Source organism: Propithecus coquereli, unplaced genomic scaffold, assembly GCF_000956105.1.
Source record: "Propithecus coquereli isolate 6110/MARCELLA unplaced genomic scaffold, Pcoq_1.0 Scaffold66, whole genome shotgun sequence".
NCBI lineage: Eukaryota > Metazoa > Chordata > Mammalia > Primates > Indriidae > Propithecus > Propithecus coquereli.
The window spans coordinates 7,898,491-7,918,168 of NW_012152618.1; the positions used below are offsets into that span (position 1 = coordinate 7,898,491).

General features: G+C 40.0%; 1 protein-coding gene across 4 annotated transcripts in view; it reads right to left on the reverse strand.

Moving 5' to 3' along the window:
- The window catches only part of COG2 (component of oligomeric golgi complex 2), a 46,589-nt gene extending 27,188 nt beyond the window's left edge, over positions 1-19,401 (reverse strand). Inside the window, exons 1-5 of one of the 4 annotated variants that reach the window (XM_012660339.1) lie at positions 18,812-19,037; positions 7,343-7,504; positions 6,322-6,387; positions 3,581-3,661; positions 1,903-2,006 (exon numbers count right to left, since the gene is read on the reverse strand). In XM_012660339.1, coding sequence (XP_012515793.1) covers positions 1,903-2,006; positions 3,581-3,661; positions 6,322-6,387; positions 7,343-7,504; positions 18,812-18,883 — 485 coding nt within the window. In that variant the 5' untranslated portion in view covers positions 18,884-19,037. Of the gene's footprint in view, positions 1-1,902; positions 2,007-3,580; positions 3,662-6,321; positions 6,388-7,342; positions 7,505-18,811; positions 19,038-19,243 lie in introns of those variants that run through there. The other 3 variants (XM_012660342.1, XM_012660343.1, XM_012660341.1) reach the window with 3 other exon arrangements.
- Positions 19,402-19,678: the final 277 nt, after the last annotated feature.

The window sequence follows — 19,678 nt, forward strand, 5'->3', positions numbered from 1 at the left end:
CTCTCAGTCTGAGATGATACAGGGCCAGACTCTACAGGACTTGCGTGTGAATGGAAGGAGGAGATGGATGAAAGGAGAAAATGACCCTGAGATTTCTAGCCTGGTTATTGAAGGAAATGCAGGTACCATTTCCCAAGACAAGGAATGAAAGAGAAGAGTGACATTTTTTGGCCCACGCAGAGAGGTAAGGAAAGACGATGATGAGTTCAGTTTTCAACAAGATCAATGTGAGGTGCCTACGGAATATAAAACAGACTCCAGCAGTCAGACGGATGTGGGTCTGAGGACGAGAGGTTTGTCTGGAGAGCACCATTCCAGGGGGAGTGAAAACCATGAGGTTGGAGGAGGTTGCCCAGATGCTGATTAAGAGGAGAGCGCTGAGAACAGTGCCCTGGGGAAGCTGGCATCAAGGGGGCAGTGGAGGCCACTGGAGAAACAGAGTAGGAATGGACAAGCATGGAAAGAAAACTGGGAGGAAGGCATTGTGGATGCCGAGTGGGTGAGGACAGAGCTGGGGGCTGCGGAAGCTGCTGAGTGCGAGAGAAGCAGAGCAGGAAACGCCAACTCAGAGTGGACACAAGTGGTGACTCTGGTAAGCGCAGATGAAGGGGTGTGGAAGGGAAAGAAGCATAAGTACGGAAAGCAGCAGGAAGAAAGATGGCAGGGATTGGCCCCTTCTGTATACGTCATGATCAGGAATGGAAGAAGAGACCCAGGACAGGAGAATCACTTCCCTTCTGGATGCCTTGTTTATTAACCTATAAAATGAGAGCTTACGAAGCCTGTTATCTCTAAGGTCCCTCCAAATCTAAAATTCTGACTCCCTGAGAAATCCACACACCTGCACAGTGTGATCAGGACGTTGAACTACAGGTATATTCAATTTGGTCTTGGTCAGTTTTCCAGCAGCTGATCCTGTATTACTCACGGAAAAATGTTATGTCTGTCAATGTGACTTTAGAGATGCTAGGGCTAGACCCAAACTGGACGTGTATAAGGGCCTACTGTATGCCAGGTACTGGCTGGCCGTGTCTCAATGGATTGTCAAACAACCCTGCAAGCGGAGTGACCATTAGCCTTATAGTACAGGCGGCAACCCTAAGACACAGAGGTCACGTAACCTGACTCAGGCTACTCCACTGGCATGAGCTCTTTCCACTGCACCGTGGGGTTTCCCGCTAGTGCTGATTTGATCCATTCAACTCATTTTCTGAGTCACTCACTATCTGGCTGATTTTAAATTCAGAGTAGGAAGGTAATAAGAAAAATACAGTATAACAAAAGAAATGGTCATCTTTTTCTTATGCCATAAGCTTTTTCTTTGCTGTGTATAAATTTCAACTAAATGTGTCCTGAGCTATTTCTTAATGATATAATGTTAGTATACGTTGAACTTCACGATACATCAACTGTAATTTAAAAAATCTAAGATGAATGCTATTCTCTATCTTGAAGATCAATAAGGATTTTGCTAATCCATGGGTAGGGAATTCCAAAAACAAAAATCTGCCACAGAAAAGTCCACTGCTTCTGATTTCCTTAAAGGTGGTGCGTTGGAACTGTGCCCTACAACCATGAAGGCTTTCTAACACCATGTATCATGAACTTTACCATTTCATGCACTCCACTTTTCTTGAGCTACATTTAACAACACTAAGCCATAGATCTGGTTACACTGAGTCATGGGCACACTTACAGCCTTGACTCAAGCATTACAAAAGCGATCCATGTAACCAAAAACATTTGTACCCCCATGATATTTTGAAATAAAAATAAATAAAAATAAAAACACTAAGCCATAGACTTGATTTCTTTTTTTATCAGAAATGAGCTCCAACTCAAAAAACATTTTAGCTGGGTGTGAAGTATTAATTTATGTGTTATTTAGTAAAAAGCACTTACCTGCTGGCTTCTAGTGCAGATGTTTCTTTAGAACTTTGAGAGTTTAAGATTTTTTCAATTTTCTCAACTGATCGAATAACTTGTATAAGCCTCAACACACACATCTATAAAAATAAAAATTAAGGGGAAAATGTTATCATGATGTTTAATCTTAATTATCTTGTCATCCTAAGTGCAGGAAAACAAAGAACTAAAAGTCAATGTAGAATATTTACAGCATTCTACATTTTGAATATTTCTACATAACAATGAATTCCCAAGAATGCAAACCTTAATTTTGGCTTTCTAAAACAAGCATATTTCAATATTCTATCACAAGTTTCTAGTTTTAAAAAAACTAGACTTTTTTGCTTTCTTATATTCTGCATTCTTATTCCTTCTTTCATTTCCCCTCTTAAATGAACCTTTCTTTTGGCACATTTATTCTTAAGATGCTTTTTTCATGTTTTGATTTTAGTTTCTGGTCATATTTATCTTTCCATTTACGTGTATGAGCATCATACACCTAAATACCTAAGTGCCAATTCATTAAAGACATTTATTACACAAGGCAAATATTATCAAAGTGTTTGAGAAACATTTTTAAAACTCTCACCCTGAAGAGAACAAAAAATACAAAGTCACTCATTAACAAATAGTTATTAAGTATCTATTATGAACCAAGACATTCTTTTAGACATTAGGGATATGAGTGAATATAACAGGCAAAAACCCTCTGCTCTCGTGAAGTTGGCAATCTTTTCTAGCAACGGACTACAAACTTGAATCTTTGGACAAAAACCGAGAAGGGACATAAAGCAGAATTAAGCAGAGGCTTCTTTTCCTCAGATTTTAAACAAGCGTGCTAATAAAGAAATCTAGAAAACACTAGGGAAAGCATCAGGCTAGAGTTAGAAGTCTTGAATTCTACTTCCAATTCTGCCATTATATAATTATGATTACAAAGAACCAGAAAACGTAGGACCACTGCAAAGTAAAGGCAGTGCATACAGAGAAATATATAAAGGGAGAAACAAAAGTGGCAACAACATGGTAGAGAGCAACACACTCCTTTTTCCAAAACTACAAACCTCCAGTGGAATATTAAAAGAGCTTGCTTTAGAAAGCCCACTTACTCCCTAACCTCTGTGAATAAAAACACCTTCTTTACAGGCATGTTGAAAAAATAATATGTTTGTAAAATTTTAAAGTGCTTCACTGTGGGTTATTACTGTTTCTTCTCTAGAAGAGGAATTTTAATTTAGTGACCACTCAGGTACCTCTAAGATTCTGTCTTCTTATTTCAAATAGATAAGGAGACTGAAGATATCAGCAGACGTGAGGAGGGGATTTTAGCCAGCATGTGACATCAGAAATCTATAGCTTTCTTTAAAAATGTTCATGCTACCATAAATAAAGCACAAGAAGAATACACGATTTTCTTTGCCTTTTTCAAAAAAATTAATTACTTTGCCCCATCCCTCTTGTTTATAAAACTTTAATCAGACCAGGAGTGAGAAGACCGGGTTGTGCCCCTCACTAGCCTTGCTGAGCTACTGATCTCTAAATGTAAAAGACAGACATCACACTCCTCTCTGTAAAGGTACCAGGAAGAGGAAATCAGATCATATGTCTAAGCGTGATCGTTACTACAAGGTGCTAGAGTGAGTTAATGCTTTAATATAATACCTGAGCATACCTTTTTTTTCCTAATGTCCTCTTGTTTAGACATTCGTTCATCTACTGCCCGAATTCCTTCACTGACAGAGGATCTAAGACTCTTTAAAGAATTAAAAAAAAAAAAAAAACAAAAACTGTACTGCAAAAATTGCTTTGTAACATTATGAAATGTACACATTTATGTCAATTCCACAGGACTTAATATCTGTGGGCCATTATTATACAGATCTTGACAAAATTACAAAATATTAGACACAATTGCTATTTAGGGTACTCATGATTTAGGGGCAAAATGACATATAAAGCCATGGTCACACAGGATTAACTGCCAAAAGAAAATTAATACATACACAACGAGCATCACAGGTGATCAGGGTAGAGAAAGGATAACTTGAGTCAAAGTACAGGGCCATCTGGCACAGGGAACAGGACTTGAGGTAGACTTTAAAAATCCGTGGACACCAACAGACAGAAGATATTACAAGACAAAAGGTAGGAAGACAGAACTGGTACGACATACTCAGGGCCAGTGACGCATACATCTGCGTGCACTGCAGGCTTCATTTTAGAGAAAAGTAGAATAAATAGGAAGGGGTCAATTTAGGAGAACTTTGCCCAGATAAGGTCTTCAGACTAGAATCTAATTCTACATGTTTTAAGGACTAATATATCATGATGAAAATGTTGTTTTGGGAAAATTAGGAATCAAGAAGTCAGGAAGAGAATGGCCAGGAAAAGGGAGAGGTCACAGGTGGAGAAATACATCCAGAAGCTAATAAATTAAGCCAAGTATGAGATAATTAGAAATTAGGGACAAAATGAAGGTAATGGAAACAACAGAATAAACTGGACAAATCACAAAAACTCTGCAGAAAAGTGAATTTATACATTCAACAAGTGTTATGAGATACCTGTTAACTGTCAGCTATTGTGCAAGCCAATGAGGATACAATGATGACCGAGACAGAAACAGTCTCACCCTGCAATGATCTTAGAACCTCATAGAGTAGCTTCATAAGTTGGAAGTCAAAAAGGGCAGGTCAGGTCTATGGATAAACCAATTAGAAAAAAAGCAGCTATAGGCCGGCGCAGTGGCTCACGCCTGTAATCCTAGCTCTCTGGGAGGCCGAGGCGGGCGGATTGCTTGAGCTCAGGAGTTTGAGACCAGCCTGAGCAAGAGCGAGACCCCGTCTCTACTAAAATTAGAAAGAAATTAATCGGACAACCAAAAATATATAGAAAAAATTAGCCGGGCATGGTGGCACATGCCTGTAGTCCCAGGAGGCTGGGGCAGTAGGATCACTTGAGCCCAGGAGTTTGAGGTTGCTGTGAGCTAGGCTGACGCCATGGCACTCACTCTAACCAGGGCAACGGAGTGAGACTCTGTCTCAAAAAAAAAAAAAGAAAAAGAAAAAAAGCAGCTATAAAGATAGGTGTGGGAAAAGGGAGTGGACATGATGCTAGCAGGTGGCAAGGTAAGACCAGAGCCTGTGGCTGTGAGTAGTCCACAGAGTCAGCAGGAGTCAGGACAGTGCAGCCACTTCCACAAACGAGGGTTTAGAGAGGAGGGTGGAAGGCTGAAGGCTGAGGCTCAGGAAATACCCTATCTCCATGGCGGGGGGAGGAAGAGGTACACTAAAAAGAAGGCAGGGAAGCCATGATGGCCACGCCAGCCATGCAGAGGCTAAGGTGAAATCCAACAGCGAACCACAAAAACCACTTCCCTTCCATTCCAAGGAAAACTACTTTAACAAGTTTTTTAAAAAAATCAAAACAAGATGTAAACATTTGAAAATATTTGCTAGTTCTAGACACAGCATCAACACTTCTCTCTTTCACAAATTATTTCTTGCCTACTCCTTCTGTGGACTTCAAAGCACTGACATTTCTGTTATTTTACCTTTTTTTCAGCACTATACATGCACTGAATGTTTACTCTGTCATTTACCGTGAGCCTATTATGTGCCAGGCACTGTCTTAGGGGCTAGGGACGTAAGGCCACTCGAGCTGCGAATGAGGCAGTGGTGACTTACACATGTAATGACGATGCAGTGCGCCAAGTTTACGGCAGTTCATCAATGCTCAGGGAGCTGACGCAGACCTGGGGCCGGGGCCAGTGGGGAGAGGACAGGGTGGGTAGCACAGTTTTCCATTGGAAATGATGCCAGAACTCCCCTCCCCCCAGCAATGTTATCCAGATGGAATCCCTGTCCCCAGTGGCTTAGAGGTGGGGAGTCCCATTCCCATAGCAGGCATTATCTCAGAGAAACATTAAAATACAATGCTTATTAGATATTACATTAATTTTATATTATACTTCAGTTACATTAGGGATTAAAGACCTTTTGAGGATTGGTCTAGGAACCTACCCACACATAAAATATGATTTGGGAAAATACTTGTAAAACTACAAGTTTTTAAAATATAAGCCATTCCTAAGTTGGTGACTACCTACATACGAGTGAGGTGGCACTAACAAGTTGAATTTTCAAATAGTCGTCTTCTCTTCCCTCCACATTTTAGAGCTGTCTACTCTGAAAATCTGTCATCTTCAAATCAAACATGTCTTTTGGGTTGTGGCATCACATGCAAAAAATACAGAATCATTCACAACTTTTTTGGCGGTGAGTATGGTAATTACTAACCATTCAAAAAACAAACAAACAACAGCCTAACAGATTAAAGGAATTCTTCTTGCAGGAGGCAAACAAGCATATCATGCTTTATGGTAAATTATTTAATGTTATTTGGGGAACTCACCAGAACCTCTTCTCGTAATTGTCCCAAAGGCACAGAAAGCTGGTTGAGGGCTTTGTCCATGCCAACCTAAAGGCAAAAATCAAGTTGGCACAAACACATCACAATGAAGTATCTACTTAATGATCAAAGCAGAACTAAACTTGGGTTATTCTTTCTGCACAAGAAAAATGCACAACCAAATATTGCTAAGTAACTAAATAAATGTTATTTTGCTATAGTGTTGATAGACTATGAAAAAACCTGTTGATAATACATGAAAACTATAAAAATGAGGGAAGTCATTATAAATGAAAACTTCTTTATGCACAATTTGTCTTTGATGAAAATTTTTAATGATTTTGAAAAATTTTAACTGGAGGTGAATAGCTGTCTATAATTTGTGACAGTCAACTAGCTAATGTGAAATTCTGATGGATTATCTCTCTCCTAAACATTACAACTCTTGAGAAAAATGCAAAGTAAACAGAATGGAAATAAAATTTTCTGGGTTTCTAATCCTACTGGAGCATTTACCTTAGTAGTGCATTTCCCAAAAGCAAATATGGCTCATTAATTTAAATGCTTCTTAAAATTCCCATAGAGATGGCTACTTTCTTACTACTTTGGACAGATTTAAAAGCAAAATAAAATATGAATAAGAAGACTAAAAGGCAAAGTTTAGGAGTATTAAAGCTCAAGCACTTCTAAACTACTTTTACAAACAACTTATATGTTCATGACAGATTATTAAATTTTATAAAACCAAGCCTCCTAAAGATCAATATTGGCCAATGTTCCTTCAATAATACCAACTTCAAAAAATATGCAAGCTACAAACAGCCTTAAATGAGTAAAAACTGAATACAAAAATGTATACCTAGAAAGTTTGGTTCTTTTATTAATAAGATTAATGATCTCTTCAAATTTCTGGGGGGAAATCAACTGAAAGATTTCGAAAAACATTCAGCACTTTTAAAAATAAATATGAGTGAGAGAAAAACTGTGTGTGTGCAAATGTAGGAATCATGGATTTAAGGTTTACCAAGTTTGTTGAAAGGTTGACAAAATCTGCATAATCCTTATTGATGAGTTCGACCATGGCTGTTTTAAGAAGTTTATAGTAGAGTTCCAGGTCATCTCTCAGTTCTTCCAACTGGACTCGCTTCCTACAGTCAGACACAAAATGATCGACATCGAAATCTTCCTGAAAAATAAAACCAGGAAAGAAAAAAATTGCAATGATATCATATTACATATAAAAATAAAATGAGAGAAAGAATAAGAGAGGAGGAGGCCCATTCTAATAATTTACAATGCTATATTGCTGCAGGAAGAAAGGACCTTTCATTACACACGATAACATAAAGGTGCTTTTTCACTTTATAAACGCAACATGAAGAGTGGCCCCAACCAGAACACTCTCTTTTGTTGCCTAAATTCTACAAGTGAATTTATTTTTCAAAATGACACATTTCAATCAGGCTTTTCTCAAAATAGAAACAGCTTTTTTCCCCCCTTAATTTTAAGGAATAAATGTTCAATATAAAACTTTCAAGCAACAAAGAATTATATAAAAGAAAGTAAAAAATCACCCAAACTTTCATGCTGTAGACATAAGCACTATTTATATATTTTTTCTCTATTTAACACTGTGAGTCACATCCCTCCAGACTTTTTACGTGTACACACACACACACACACACACACACACACACACCCCGAATCTTAATACTCGTGCTGTTGTGTAAACTGCTTTTCCTCATATAACAATACACCTTGGATGTCTTTTCATAATACATACAAATGTGCATTAACATTTTATATAGATTTTGAGTATTCCATTTGAACAGCTGTTCAGAAGCTTGCTTAAGCAATTTCGAAGTATTGTTCTCAGAGGATTAGCCACGCTTTCTGCTTCCCCTTTACAGCGATTCAATGCCCCTGGTAGGCTGACACGCTTGTAGCTAGCACACGGCTGTTTACTTCTCCTGTGACTCTTACTCTTGCTAATTGAGCTGTTTGGACACCAAGAATCAGCTGTGATGATTTCCAAACTTGTTCGGGCCACTTGAACTTACTATCATAATTACATAATTTTATTAAACATTGTATAAACTAATGAAATATGAATGGAAACAAGATAATTGTTTTTTATGAAAACTAAGGCGGATGCTTTGGAAATATCTGACACAGACAAATCGCTAAGAAAATTTTTGCTGACTTAGACATGAATGAGATAACCATGAACCTGGGAGGACAACACAAATCTAGAAGGATTCTACAACCAGATTCTTTGGAAATGTCTTCAGGTTCTCATTCAAATGAAAGAAACAAACTGGATGCAAAGAGGACAATATGGAAATTTAATGAGCATGTCAATATTTCAGAGAAAAGAGCTTGGCACCACATCAATGGAAAAGAAATGTACAAGAGTACTTGTCTAACGGTTTTAGTTAACCAACCAAATACCTGCTTTGATAAGGTCAGATAAGAAGACCTCTTGCCAATCCATAATTTCACAGCCACCTACTGAAAAACCATCTACTTCTTCGTCTGTGGCCAGAGTCAGCCAGGCCATTTTGCTCCTTGCGACTCCCCCAGATAACACCTCATATTCACATTTACATAGCACATCACAGAAAGAACATGGGAGCAGGACTCGGTTTATAATCCCAACCTTGATCCTAACCAGCTGTAAGACTTAAGGCAAGATCACTTTACCTACCTCAGTTAAATATTCCTGGAAGTTCTGTCTGGATCTGAACTTCAGGAAGCCATTCTAAATTGTATATCCCAGCTCCAGTGAACAAATACTGTTAGTTAATAGTAGTACTCAACTTGCCAATTACATATTTGTTCTCAGGTAAACATATGTTGCATAGCATAAGAACTAAGTTACTTAGGACACCTACATCAGGCAGCTTTTGCTGTGACAACAGCGCCAAACTCACAATGGCTTATAACAACATAAACTTATTCATTTGCCATAACTATTTTTTATACTGTAGATCCAGCAAACATTTAAAAAGAACTTAAAACCAATATAGTTATGGTCAAATGATTTTTGACCAGGGTGCCAAGACCATTCAATGGGGAAAGAAATGGTGATGGGGCAAATGGATATCCACATGCAAACCAATGAATCTGGACACCAACTTCACACCACATACAAAAAATTTAACTCAAAATGGATCAAAGATTTAACTATAAGAACTATAAAACTCTTAGAAGGAAAACAAAGGTGAAAATCTGCATGACCTTGGGCAATGGTTTCTTAGATATGACACCAAAAGCATAAGTAATCAAAGAAACAATAGATAAATTGAACTTAAAAACTTTAGTGCATAAAAGGACAGTATTAAGAAAATAAAAGGAAAACATACAGACGGGAGAAAATATTTTCAAATCGTGTATCTGACAAGGGTTTAACATACATAAAACTCTTAAAACTCAACAAGAAAAAGACAAATAACCCAACTTAAAGATAGGCAAAGGATTTTTTTTTTTTTTTTTTTTTTGAGACAGAGTCTCACTCTGTCACCTGGGCTAGAGTGCTGCGGCGTCAGCCTAGCTTACAGCAACCTCAAACTACCTCAGCTCAGGCAATCCTCCTGTCTCAGCCTCCTGAGTAGCTGGGACTGCAGGTGCACACCACCACACATGGGTAATTTTTCTATTTTTAGTAGAGACAGGGTCTCGCTCTTGCTCAGGCTGGTCTTGAACTCCTGACCTCAAGCAATCCTCCTACTCAGCCTTCCAGAGTGCTAGGATTACAGGCGTGAGCCACCATGCCCAGCCTGGGCAAAGGATTTGTATAGACATTTCTCCAAAGAAATATGATATACAAATGGCCAACAGACACATGAAAAGATGCTCAACATCATTAGTCATTAGGGAAATGTAAATCAAAACCACAATGAGATAACATCTCACACCCATTAGGATGGCTATAGTAAAAAAAAAGGGGGGGGGCAGGGGGAAGCAGAAAATAATGTGTTGGTGAAGATATAGAGAAACTGGACACCTCATACATTGCTGGTAAGAATGTAAAATGGTGCGGCCAATATGGAAAACAGTTTGACAGTTCCTCAAAAAGTTAAACATAGAATTACCTAGCAATTCCACTCCGAGGTATACCTGATAGAGCTGAAAACTTGTACATGAATGTTCATAGCTGCGTGACTTATAACAGCCAAAAAATAGGAAGAAAACTCATATGGCCATCAACTGATGAAGAGATAAACAAAATGTGGTATATCTACATAATGGAGTATTATTCAGCCATAAAAAGGAATAAAGCACTGTTACATGCTACCACATGGGTGAACTATGAAAACATTACACTAAGTGAAGAAAACCATACACATACTGTATTATTCCATTTATATGAATAGGTCCAGAGTAGGTAAATCCAAAAAGACAGAAAGTAGATTAGTGGTTGCCAGGGAATGGTGGGAAGGAAAAATTGGAACTAACTGTTAATAGGTACAAGGTTTCTTTTTAGAATGATGGAAATATTCTGGAATTAGATAGTGGTGATGGTTGCACAACACAGTAAATACACTAAAAACAAGTGAAATGTACACTCTAAAATGCTGAATTTTATGTTATGTGAATGTACCTCAATTTTTTAAAAAAGAAAAAACTTAAATATTACCAATTAAATATTCAGATGCATTAAAAATTCTAAGGTAACAGTAACTGAAAAGCCACAGTAGCCATATTAATTTTAGATAAAACAGATTTCAGAGCAAGGAAAATTATTAAAGAGGAGCATTACATCACAATAAAGGAGTCAAATTAATTAATTCTCTAAGAAGACCTAACAATTCTTAATGTGTACGTGCCTAACAACAAAGCATCAAAATACATGAGGCAAAAACTGATAGAACTGCAAGAAACAGATGAATCCACTATTATGGTTAGAGGCTTCCACATTCCTCTATCAAAAATGGACAGACGCAGCAGGCAGAAAATAGGTAAGGATACAGTTGAACTCAACAGCACCATCAATCAACTGAATATGATGAAAATCTATAAACTACTTCATCCAACAGAAACAGAATACACTTTCCTCTCAAGCTCACATGGAATATTCACCAAGGTATAACCCATTCTGGACCATAAAAAACACTTTACATTTAAAAAAATAAAAATAGAAATAAATAATAGAAAGATATCTACAAACCCCTCCCCCACCCCATACTTGGGAGATTAAATACACTTCTAAATAACAAATGAGACCAAAAAAAAGCCTCGAGAGAAAACAAAAGATATTTTGAACTAAGTAAAAATAAAAATACAACTTAGCAAAATATGTGGGATGCAGCAAAAACAGTGCTTAAAGGGAAAATACAGCACTGAAAGCAAATATTAGAAAAGAAGATCTAAAATCAATAATCTAAGCTTCTACCTTACAAAGCTAGGAAAAAAAAGAGTAAATTAAATCTATATCATCAGGAAAAAATAAAAATCAGAGCACAAATCAATGAAATTAAAACTAGGAAATTAACAGAGAAACATCAATGAAACCAAAAGCTGGTAATTTGAAAAGATCAATAAAATTGATAAACCTCTAGCCAGGAAAAACAAGAAAAAAAATAAACCATTAATATCAGGTGAAAGAGGGGCCATCACTACTGATCCCATGGCCACTAGTGAAATTGACCAAAGATTTAAGGAATAAATTATACAATTACAAGAAATTATATAATTCTACAATCTCCCCCCAGAAAACAGAAGCAGAGGGAACACTTCCTAACTTATTCTATGATGCCAGTAATGTCCTGATACCAAAACCAAAAAAAGATATTGCAGGAAAGGAAAACTATAAACCAATATTTCCCATGAACATAGATGCAAAAATCCTCAACAAAATATAGCAAATTAAACCCAACAATGTATTAAAAAAACACACACCATAACCATATGGGATTTATTCCCACAAACTCCCAGATATGTAAAGCTGGTTCAACAATAGAAAATTTATTAATGTAATCTACCACATCAGCAGAACAACAGAATCACATTAATAGATACAGAAGCAACATTTGACAAAATCCACACCCGTTCATGCTAAAAACCTTCAGAAAATTAGGACTAGAGGGGAACTTCTCAACTTGACAAAGAACATCCACAAAAACCCCATAGCTAACATCACATTAATAGTGAGAAACTAGAAGCTTTCCCCCTATGATGGGGGAAGAGGGTAAGGATGTCCTCTCTCACCACTCCTATTCAAAATCATGCTGGAACTCCAAACTAATGAAATATGACAAGAAAAGGATATAAAAGCTATATTGATTGAGAAGGAACAAATAAAACTTTCTTTGCTCTCAGATGATGTGATGATGTAGAAAAATCCCAAAGAAACAACAAAAAAAGTCCTGGAACTAGTAAGTGCTTATAGTAAGGTTGCAGGATCCAAGGTCACCTAGATTTTCTCCTATGTTACCTTCTAGAAGTTTTATAGTTTCATGTTTTAAATTTAGGTCTATGAGTCATTCTGAATTAATTTTTGTGAAAGATGTGAAAGGTCTATGTCTGTATTCATTTTTTTACATGTGGTATGTCCAGTTGTTCCACCACCGTTTGTTGAAGCCTGTCTTTTCTCCATTGTATTGCCTTTGCTCTTTTGTCAAAGATCAGCTGGCTATCTCTGTGTAGATCTAATTTTGAACTCTTTATTCTGTTCCACTGAAGTGTCTATTTTTTCACCAATACCACTCTGTCTTAATTATCATAGCTTTCATGGTCAGTCTTGAGGTTGTGTAGTGTTCCTCCTCTGAATCTGCTTTTCTTCCTCAGTGTTGTATTGGGTATTCTGGGTCTTTTGCCTTTCTAAATAAACTTTAAACTCAGTTTGTACAAATCCCCAGGAAAGCCAGAAGTTGATCAACAAATCACAAGAGGCACTGGAATACAGGAAAATAAGTCAGCAAAACAGACCAGTTGCAAACAATTTAAAAACCATTAACTAGAATAGCAGTGACCAATCAAATTTAAAACCAAAGTTTAAAAGTATAGGTGCTTTAATAACTTGCTGCATTCAGGGATGGCAAACAATGACTAATACAAGAGAACTTGGGGATTAATCATTTAAAGCTTGCCTGAGACCCAAATATCAGTATTTTTAACATTGAAAAAATTTCAAAGATCAACAGAAGATCAAAATCCTCCAAACTGCCTCATGCTGAATGCCAAATATATTGAATTATAAACTCACTAGCTACTGCAGCCAGGACAGAACCCAGATCCCCCTGGCGTCATCATTCTGTATTCACGATAATGGAAGGTTCTACGCAGGGAGAACACCAAGCTAAAGACATGATCTCTGCCCTCAAAACATGTTCAATCTCATTGAGACGAAAGTGAATACAAAATATTAAGTGCTAATCTCTGCACTAAATTGGGGTTTAAAAATTAGCATGAGCTCTTGTGTGTGTGTGTGTGTGTGTGTGTTTTGAAACATTCTTCAAGACCAAAGGACAGAGATGAGTACATGCCCTGTATATTCAATAAACATTATTTAAATACTCACTATGTTGACTCAGGCACTGCTAAAAGAACTCAGGATAGAGGAATGAAAAGCAAAGACAAGGGCCTTGTTCTCAAGGAGCATATATTCTAATGGAGAAATGAGAAAATAAACATGAAAACAAATAGACACGATATTGATGAACAAAGAAAATAAAACGGGACACTGAAAGTGAGTGACAACAAGGAGGTACTTTCACCTGGATGACCAGGGAAGATTCTTACAAGGTGACATCTGAGCTGAGATCTAAATGACAGAAAAGAGCTAGCCATGGGGAAAACTGTGGGAAAAGCATCCTACCTCAGAGAAAAGCATGTGGGCAAAAACATCCCTGGAGCGCTCCCCTCGAACCCTGTTCCACTCAAAACAGTGTAAAATTTAAAACTTAGGAATTGTTTATTTCTGGAATTTTCAATTTAATGTTTTCCAACTTAGGCTGATCCCAGGTAACTGAAACCTCAGAAAGCGAAACCAACCGTGGATAAGGAGGTACTACTTTAGTTTATCTCCTAATAGTTCATTAACATTGCGGATGCTGACCAGAAGGAGGCTCCCAATTTCTACTTTCGTTAATAAGGCATTATGTCCCAACCCAGAGGGTCAACAAGGCCACTAAGAGGTGGGCTTCTAGAAAGGAACTGATGAACAGAAGTTCAATGCAGGCAGACTTTTGACTCAGCATAGAAACAAACTGCATATCCATAGAAACTACGCATCAATGCAATGAGCTGCTTTGGGAAACTTCAGATGTTTTGGAAAATGTTTTCTCATGACCAGGCTGAGTCTGACCAGCCATCTGTTACACACAAGATTAGATGTGCACTTTGAAGAGAGCACCCTGCTTGCAACGTAGAACGTGGACTAGAAAAAGGCAAGAACGGATGCTAGGAGAGTGGTAAGAAGCCATTAGAGGATAATGGCCAGAAATAGTGATAACTTAGAAGACAGGAAAAGAGGGAGGGAGAGAAGTAGATGGATCCAAGAGATATTTAAGAAGTAAAATCACAGGGCTTGGTAATAGATTGGGTTTGGGAAAGGTTAAGGAGAGAGGCATTATCAAGGATGGTGCCTGGTTTTCTGATTCACAACTAGATGGATGGTGGAGCATTTACTGAGATAGGCAACACTAGAAGAGAGCTGGGTTTGAGGGGAGGTGGCTCAGTTTTTTTTTTTTCCCCACAAATTCAGTTTTAAGCATGCTGAGTTTGAAGTGCCACAGAGATATCCAAGAGATGTCAAGAAATTGAGTTCATAAGACTAGAGATCAGGAGACATTTGGGCCAGAGACATGAATCTGTGTTGCCTGCCTATAGGTGGTCATGGAGTGGGTCACCCAGTGAAAGTGTACAGTGTGTGAAAAGGAGAGGACATGCGACTGTGACCATAATCAGCCACTAAATGGCTATAAGGAGAATGATTATGCAAAAGAGACAAGGAGACCAGAAAAGTAAAAAGAAAACTAGAAAGCGTGGGTCTCAGAAAACAAATGAAGAGAGCATTTGGTCAGCTAAATGGTTAAGGAAGGAAACAGAAAAAGTCTGAACTGACTTACATCTAGCTAACTTTGGTGAGAACTGTTTGCTGGAATGATGGGGCCAGAAGCCAGAAGGAAGTGAGTTCAAGAGTGAAAGGAGAGAAAGTAAAGATAACTCTGGAGCATGTGGCTGTGAGATGGAAGAGAGCGACGGGGCAATAGCTGTTAGTGGGAGGATCAAGTGGAAGAGACTACAACAGAAGTGTGTCCGAAAGCCAATGGGAAGGAGTGTGGAGGGGCAGAGAACAACAGGGTCCTGAGAAGGTGACAGGGCATAGGATCCACGCCTGGGAGACAGACCTCAGGAGAAAGGAAAGCCCCCTACACAACAGGCAAAGGGATGGCAAGAGCAGGTACAAAGGCTAGAATGGGGTTGTTGTCACCTAGATGAAGGAGCTCCTGCCTGATGGCCTCTATTTTTTCTGTAAAACAGAAGCTGAAGTCACACACCAAGATAGAAGGGAAGGATGTGATTTCAACAGCACACCTAGGTAAGTAGGTCTAATTTATCCTTGTTAGCACACCACCTTCTCTCTCCTACTACTAATATCTGATGTCCCATTTCATCTATTAGTTGGCTGCCCACCCTCTCTAAGGGTGTTTGTACTTTTTTTAAGCTGACAAAGCAAACAGTTTGATGCCACCACCAATCCCGCACCAGTGATTCCTCCATTTGCTACTCCTGCTTTTTGATCATTTACATCTTTCACAAACCTGTGCCCTCCTCTATATTTTGCAGATCTCATAAGGACGATTGAAATAACTTTTTAGTAGCCACCTATATAATGCAACTGATATGACCGTGTAATTTTCCACTTTCGACTTGACTCTAACTCCACAATGAATAACTACATTAAGCACAAACCCCTCCGTATAGTACACAAGGACCATTACAACTTGCAGCCCCACCCTATTTGCCTCCCCTAACTTATTCCTGGCCATTCCTCCATACTCCAGCCCCTTTGGACTAAGTTCAGTTTCTCAACTCACACATTCTTCCTATACCCATGCTCAAGAGCCAAAACTTTATCTTATTTATCATTGTACCTTCATGTCTAGATTGCTGGCTGGCACACAGTAGGTGATCAATGAATGCCCGCTGAACAACTGCTACCATTGCACTAGCATGCCCTCGTCATCTTTGACAACCTAATGACAGTTTCCCACCAACTATCTGGATTTCAAGCAATCTCAACTCTCTTAATGTAAACCTGCTATCTTAACCTTCTCATGTGCACAAAACCTATCCAATTACAAAATATGTGGACTGAGACATAAGCAGAAATACAAGCTGTACAGCAAGCACTCCACCCATCCTTTCTGCTGCAGAACTATAACTTATAAAATGTCTTTTTAAAGGAAGTATAGATTGCGAATAACCCTGATTTTCAGGTTCCACCTAGAAAATCAACAACATTTTATATATAACAGCCCTTCTACGTATTTTCTTCTGCGTAGGAAGTTGTCACTTGCACTACAAAATGTATAGCATATTCAGAGGTGTAGGAGCCATGAAAGAATACAAAACTGCTGGCATTCCAGCCACTTCCCCAGTTTTGCTGTCTCCCTATCTCTATTTTAGAACTTACATTTTGTGATTTCTACTTCCTGAAGCTGTATTTAGCAAAGGCATTCTGTCAGCTCAGAGTGAGAAAGGTGGTGGGGCTAGTGAGTCAGAGAGGATGCTGGTTATTGGGCTTGAAGGAAGCCTGAAGAAGTTGAAAGATGGACAAGATTATGCTGTACTCCGAGATTCTTGAATTCAAAACAAGAGCTCTGATTTCTACGTGTGCCCTTCCTTCTTTGAGTGCACCTCTCCCCATCACGTATCCTTACTTGTTTTTTTCTACTCTGGTTTCAGGGTGTCTCTTAGCCAGGGGGTAGAACAAAGGGTTTCTGGATCAGTGAGTTGACTCTGTGTACTCTTTTGGACATCTCATTCAAGTTTTCTTTTTATTAGAGTGGTTTAGCAGGAATATCACCTTACAAGAACAAGGTGCATTATCCTCGGGTGTACATAAGTCTCACATATTAAAAATGATATGGTCACACTGCAGGGATCCAGATATAAATACCTGTTTAAAACCAGAGCTTTGGAGATATGATCTGAATGCAAATATCAAAAAGGGCTAGGCTAATCAACCTTGAAAAAGGAAAAAAAAAAATTATGACTTGAAAAGTCATCAAAAAAGGCAGAACAATAAGAGATTTTAACTCACTTGTTTAAAATTTTAGGTGTCTACTAATGAGCCAAAGTTTTAGCATTTTAACACTGAAACCAGCTACTAAGTGGCGTCAAAAATCCCATTCCTTGGCCGGGCGCGGTGGCTCATGCCTGTAATCCTAGCTCTCTGGGAGGCCGAGGCGGGCGGATTGTTTGAGCTCAGGAGTTCGAGACCAGCCTGAGCAAGAGCGAGACCCCGTCTCTACTAAAAAGAGAAAGAAATTAATCAGAAAACTAAAAATATATAGAAAAAAATTAGCCGGGCATGGTGGCGCATGCCTGTAGTCCCAGCTACTCGGGAGGCTGAGGCAGTAGGATCGCTTGAGCCCAGGAGTTTGAGGTTGCTGTGAGCTAGGCTGATGCCACGGCACTCACTCTAGGGTGACAGAGTGAGGCCCTGTCTCAAAAAAAAAAAAATCCCATTCCTTGAGAAACTAAATATATTTTTTAAATGGTTTAAGTTCAGACCCAGAGGGATACACCAAATAGGTAGGGAAAGTTCCTCCTAGCTCTGACTCAAAGCCTGGGCATTTTTAAGGCTGTGTCTGATGAACCTTTATGATCAGTGACATGTTTTTCAGTTTATATTTCTTTTTTGTAAGCTTATGTCCTACAATTAACCGGCATACCAACTCCAAGTTCATTTTATGAAAAGTAGGGCAGCTTCAGAAAACGGGAATGGTTTGCTTTGTTGTACTGCAACAGTCAGTAAGAATGTTTCAAGCTTTTAAATATTCCATTCGAGAAGCTCTAGATGAATGTCAGGCAAAACTTTAGATTAAGTTTTTTTTTTTCCCGATCCGACCCCTAGGTAGACACACGGCTTCAGAGATTTGTTCAATACACATTTACTGAGCTCCAAAGTCAACAAACTTCTATCTGACAAGAGGACCGGCAATCTGACTGCACTGCATGGTAACAGGGCCGGGTAATAACAGGGGCTTTGACATTCAGCTCAAAACCACTTGCCCAGAACTTTCAGGCCTTTTCAATTAACATGCACGATTTTGCAGAAGTGCTTTCTCCAGGCTGCACCTGCCAAACCTGAGGCCAAGAGACTCACTGCGAAGTGCAGCATGGTCCCGATCGCGGACCTGACACCGGGCATGCACGGGCCAGGACGCAGGCAGGAGCACAGCTCGAGGAGAGGGCCCCGGAGGGCACAGGGGGGCGAGCACCCCACGGCCCAACTCGGGGAAGCGGAGGCCGCGCGCACCTTCATGAACTCGTCCTTGTCGAAGCAGAGCGTGTCCGGCCCTTTGGGCAGGTTCATCCTACTTTTCTCCATTCCGCCGGCCGCCGCCTCTCGGCGCAGAGACCCAAGCTAGGAGAAGACGCAGGAGGCTGCGCAGACCGACGCGGCGGCCACGGGCAGCGCCAGTTTCCACCGCACAGGAGTCTCTGCTTCCGCCAACATGGCAGCGCCCGTACCGCAGCCAATGAGCGAGGGCGCCGCGAGCCGGACTGCGCCTGGCCGCCGCCAAGAGGGGTGCGGGGACCGCAGCCGCTGAGCCAGCCGGCCCGTGCTGCCCCCTGCAACGGAGGGCGGAACTGCAGCCTCGCGCGGGCTCCTGCTGGGCCGTCCGGCTCCCAGCTAGGCGCGGCTGAGCCGGTAGGAACCGGGCGGACTAGCACGCGCGACTCCCACCTCAGCCCGCCGTGTCCACCGGGAAGAGTCGGCCTGCAGTCCTCTTCCAGCGTCTGTTCCCTGAGATCGCTCCGTTTCGTTTTGCACGGCCGAAACCCGGCCCTCTGGTTCCCAGGTCGGCTCCCAGGTTGGACATGTCGCTTGGTCTGGTGGCTCCCCTCCCCGCGCTGTCACTGTCCCCTGTGGAGACTCCGCCTGCGCCCTCAGCCTCGGCACTCGCGGACAGTGTAGCGTCTCCTGCGGGCTCAGCTGCGGGGACCCAGAGAGAAGAAGGTGGGCAGCCTGGGAGCTCCCTGCTCTGCGCGGGTCTTCAAGGGGCTGAAAACGGAGCCTCACTACCTGCTTAGTCGAAACGCAGCAGATAAATACGTGTGCGTGCATAGTCACTTTTAATCTCAACCAGGAAAGGGCAAATTTTTGTGTGTGGCCAGCATT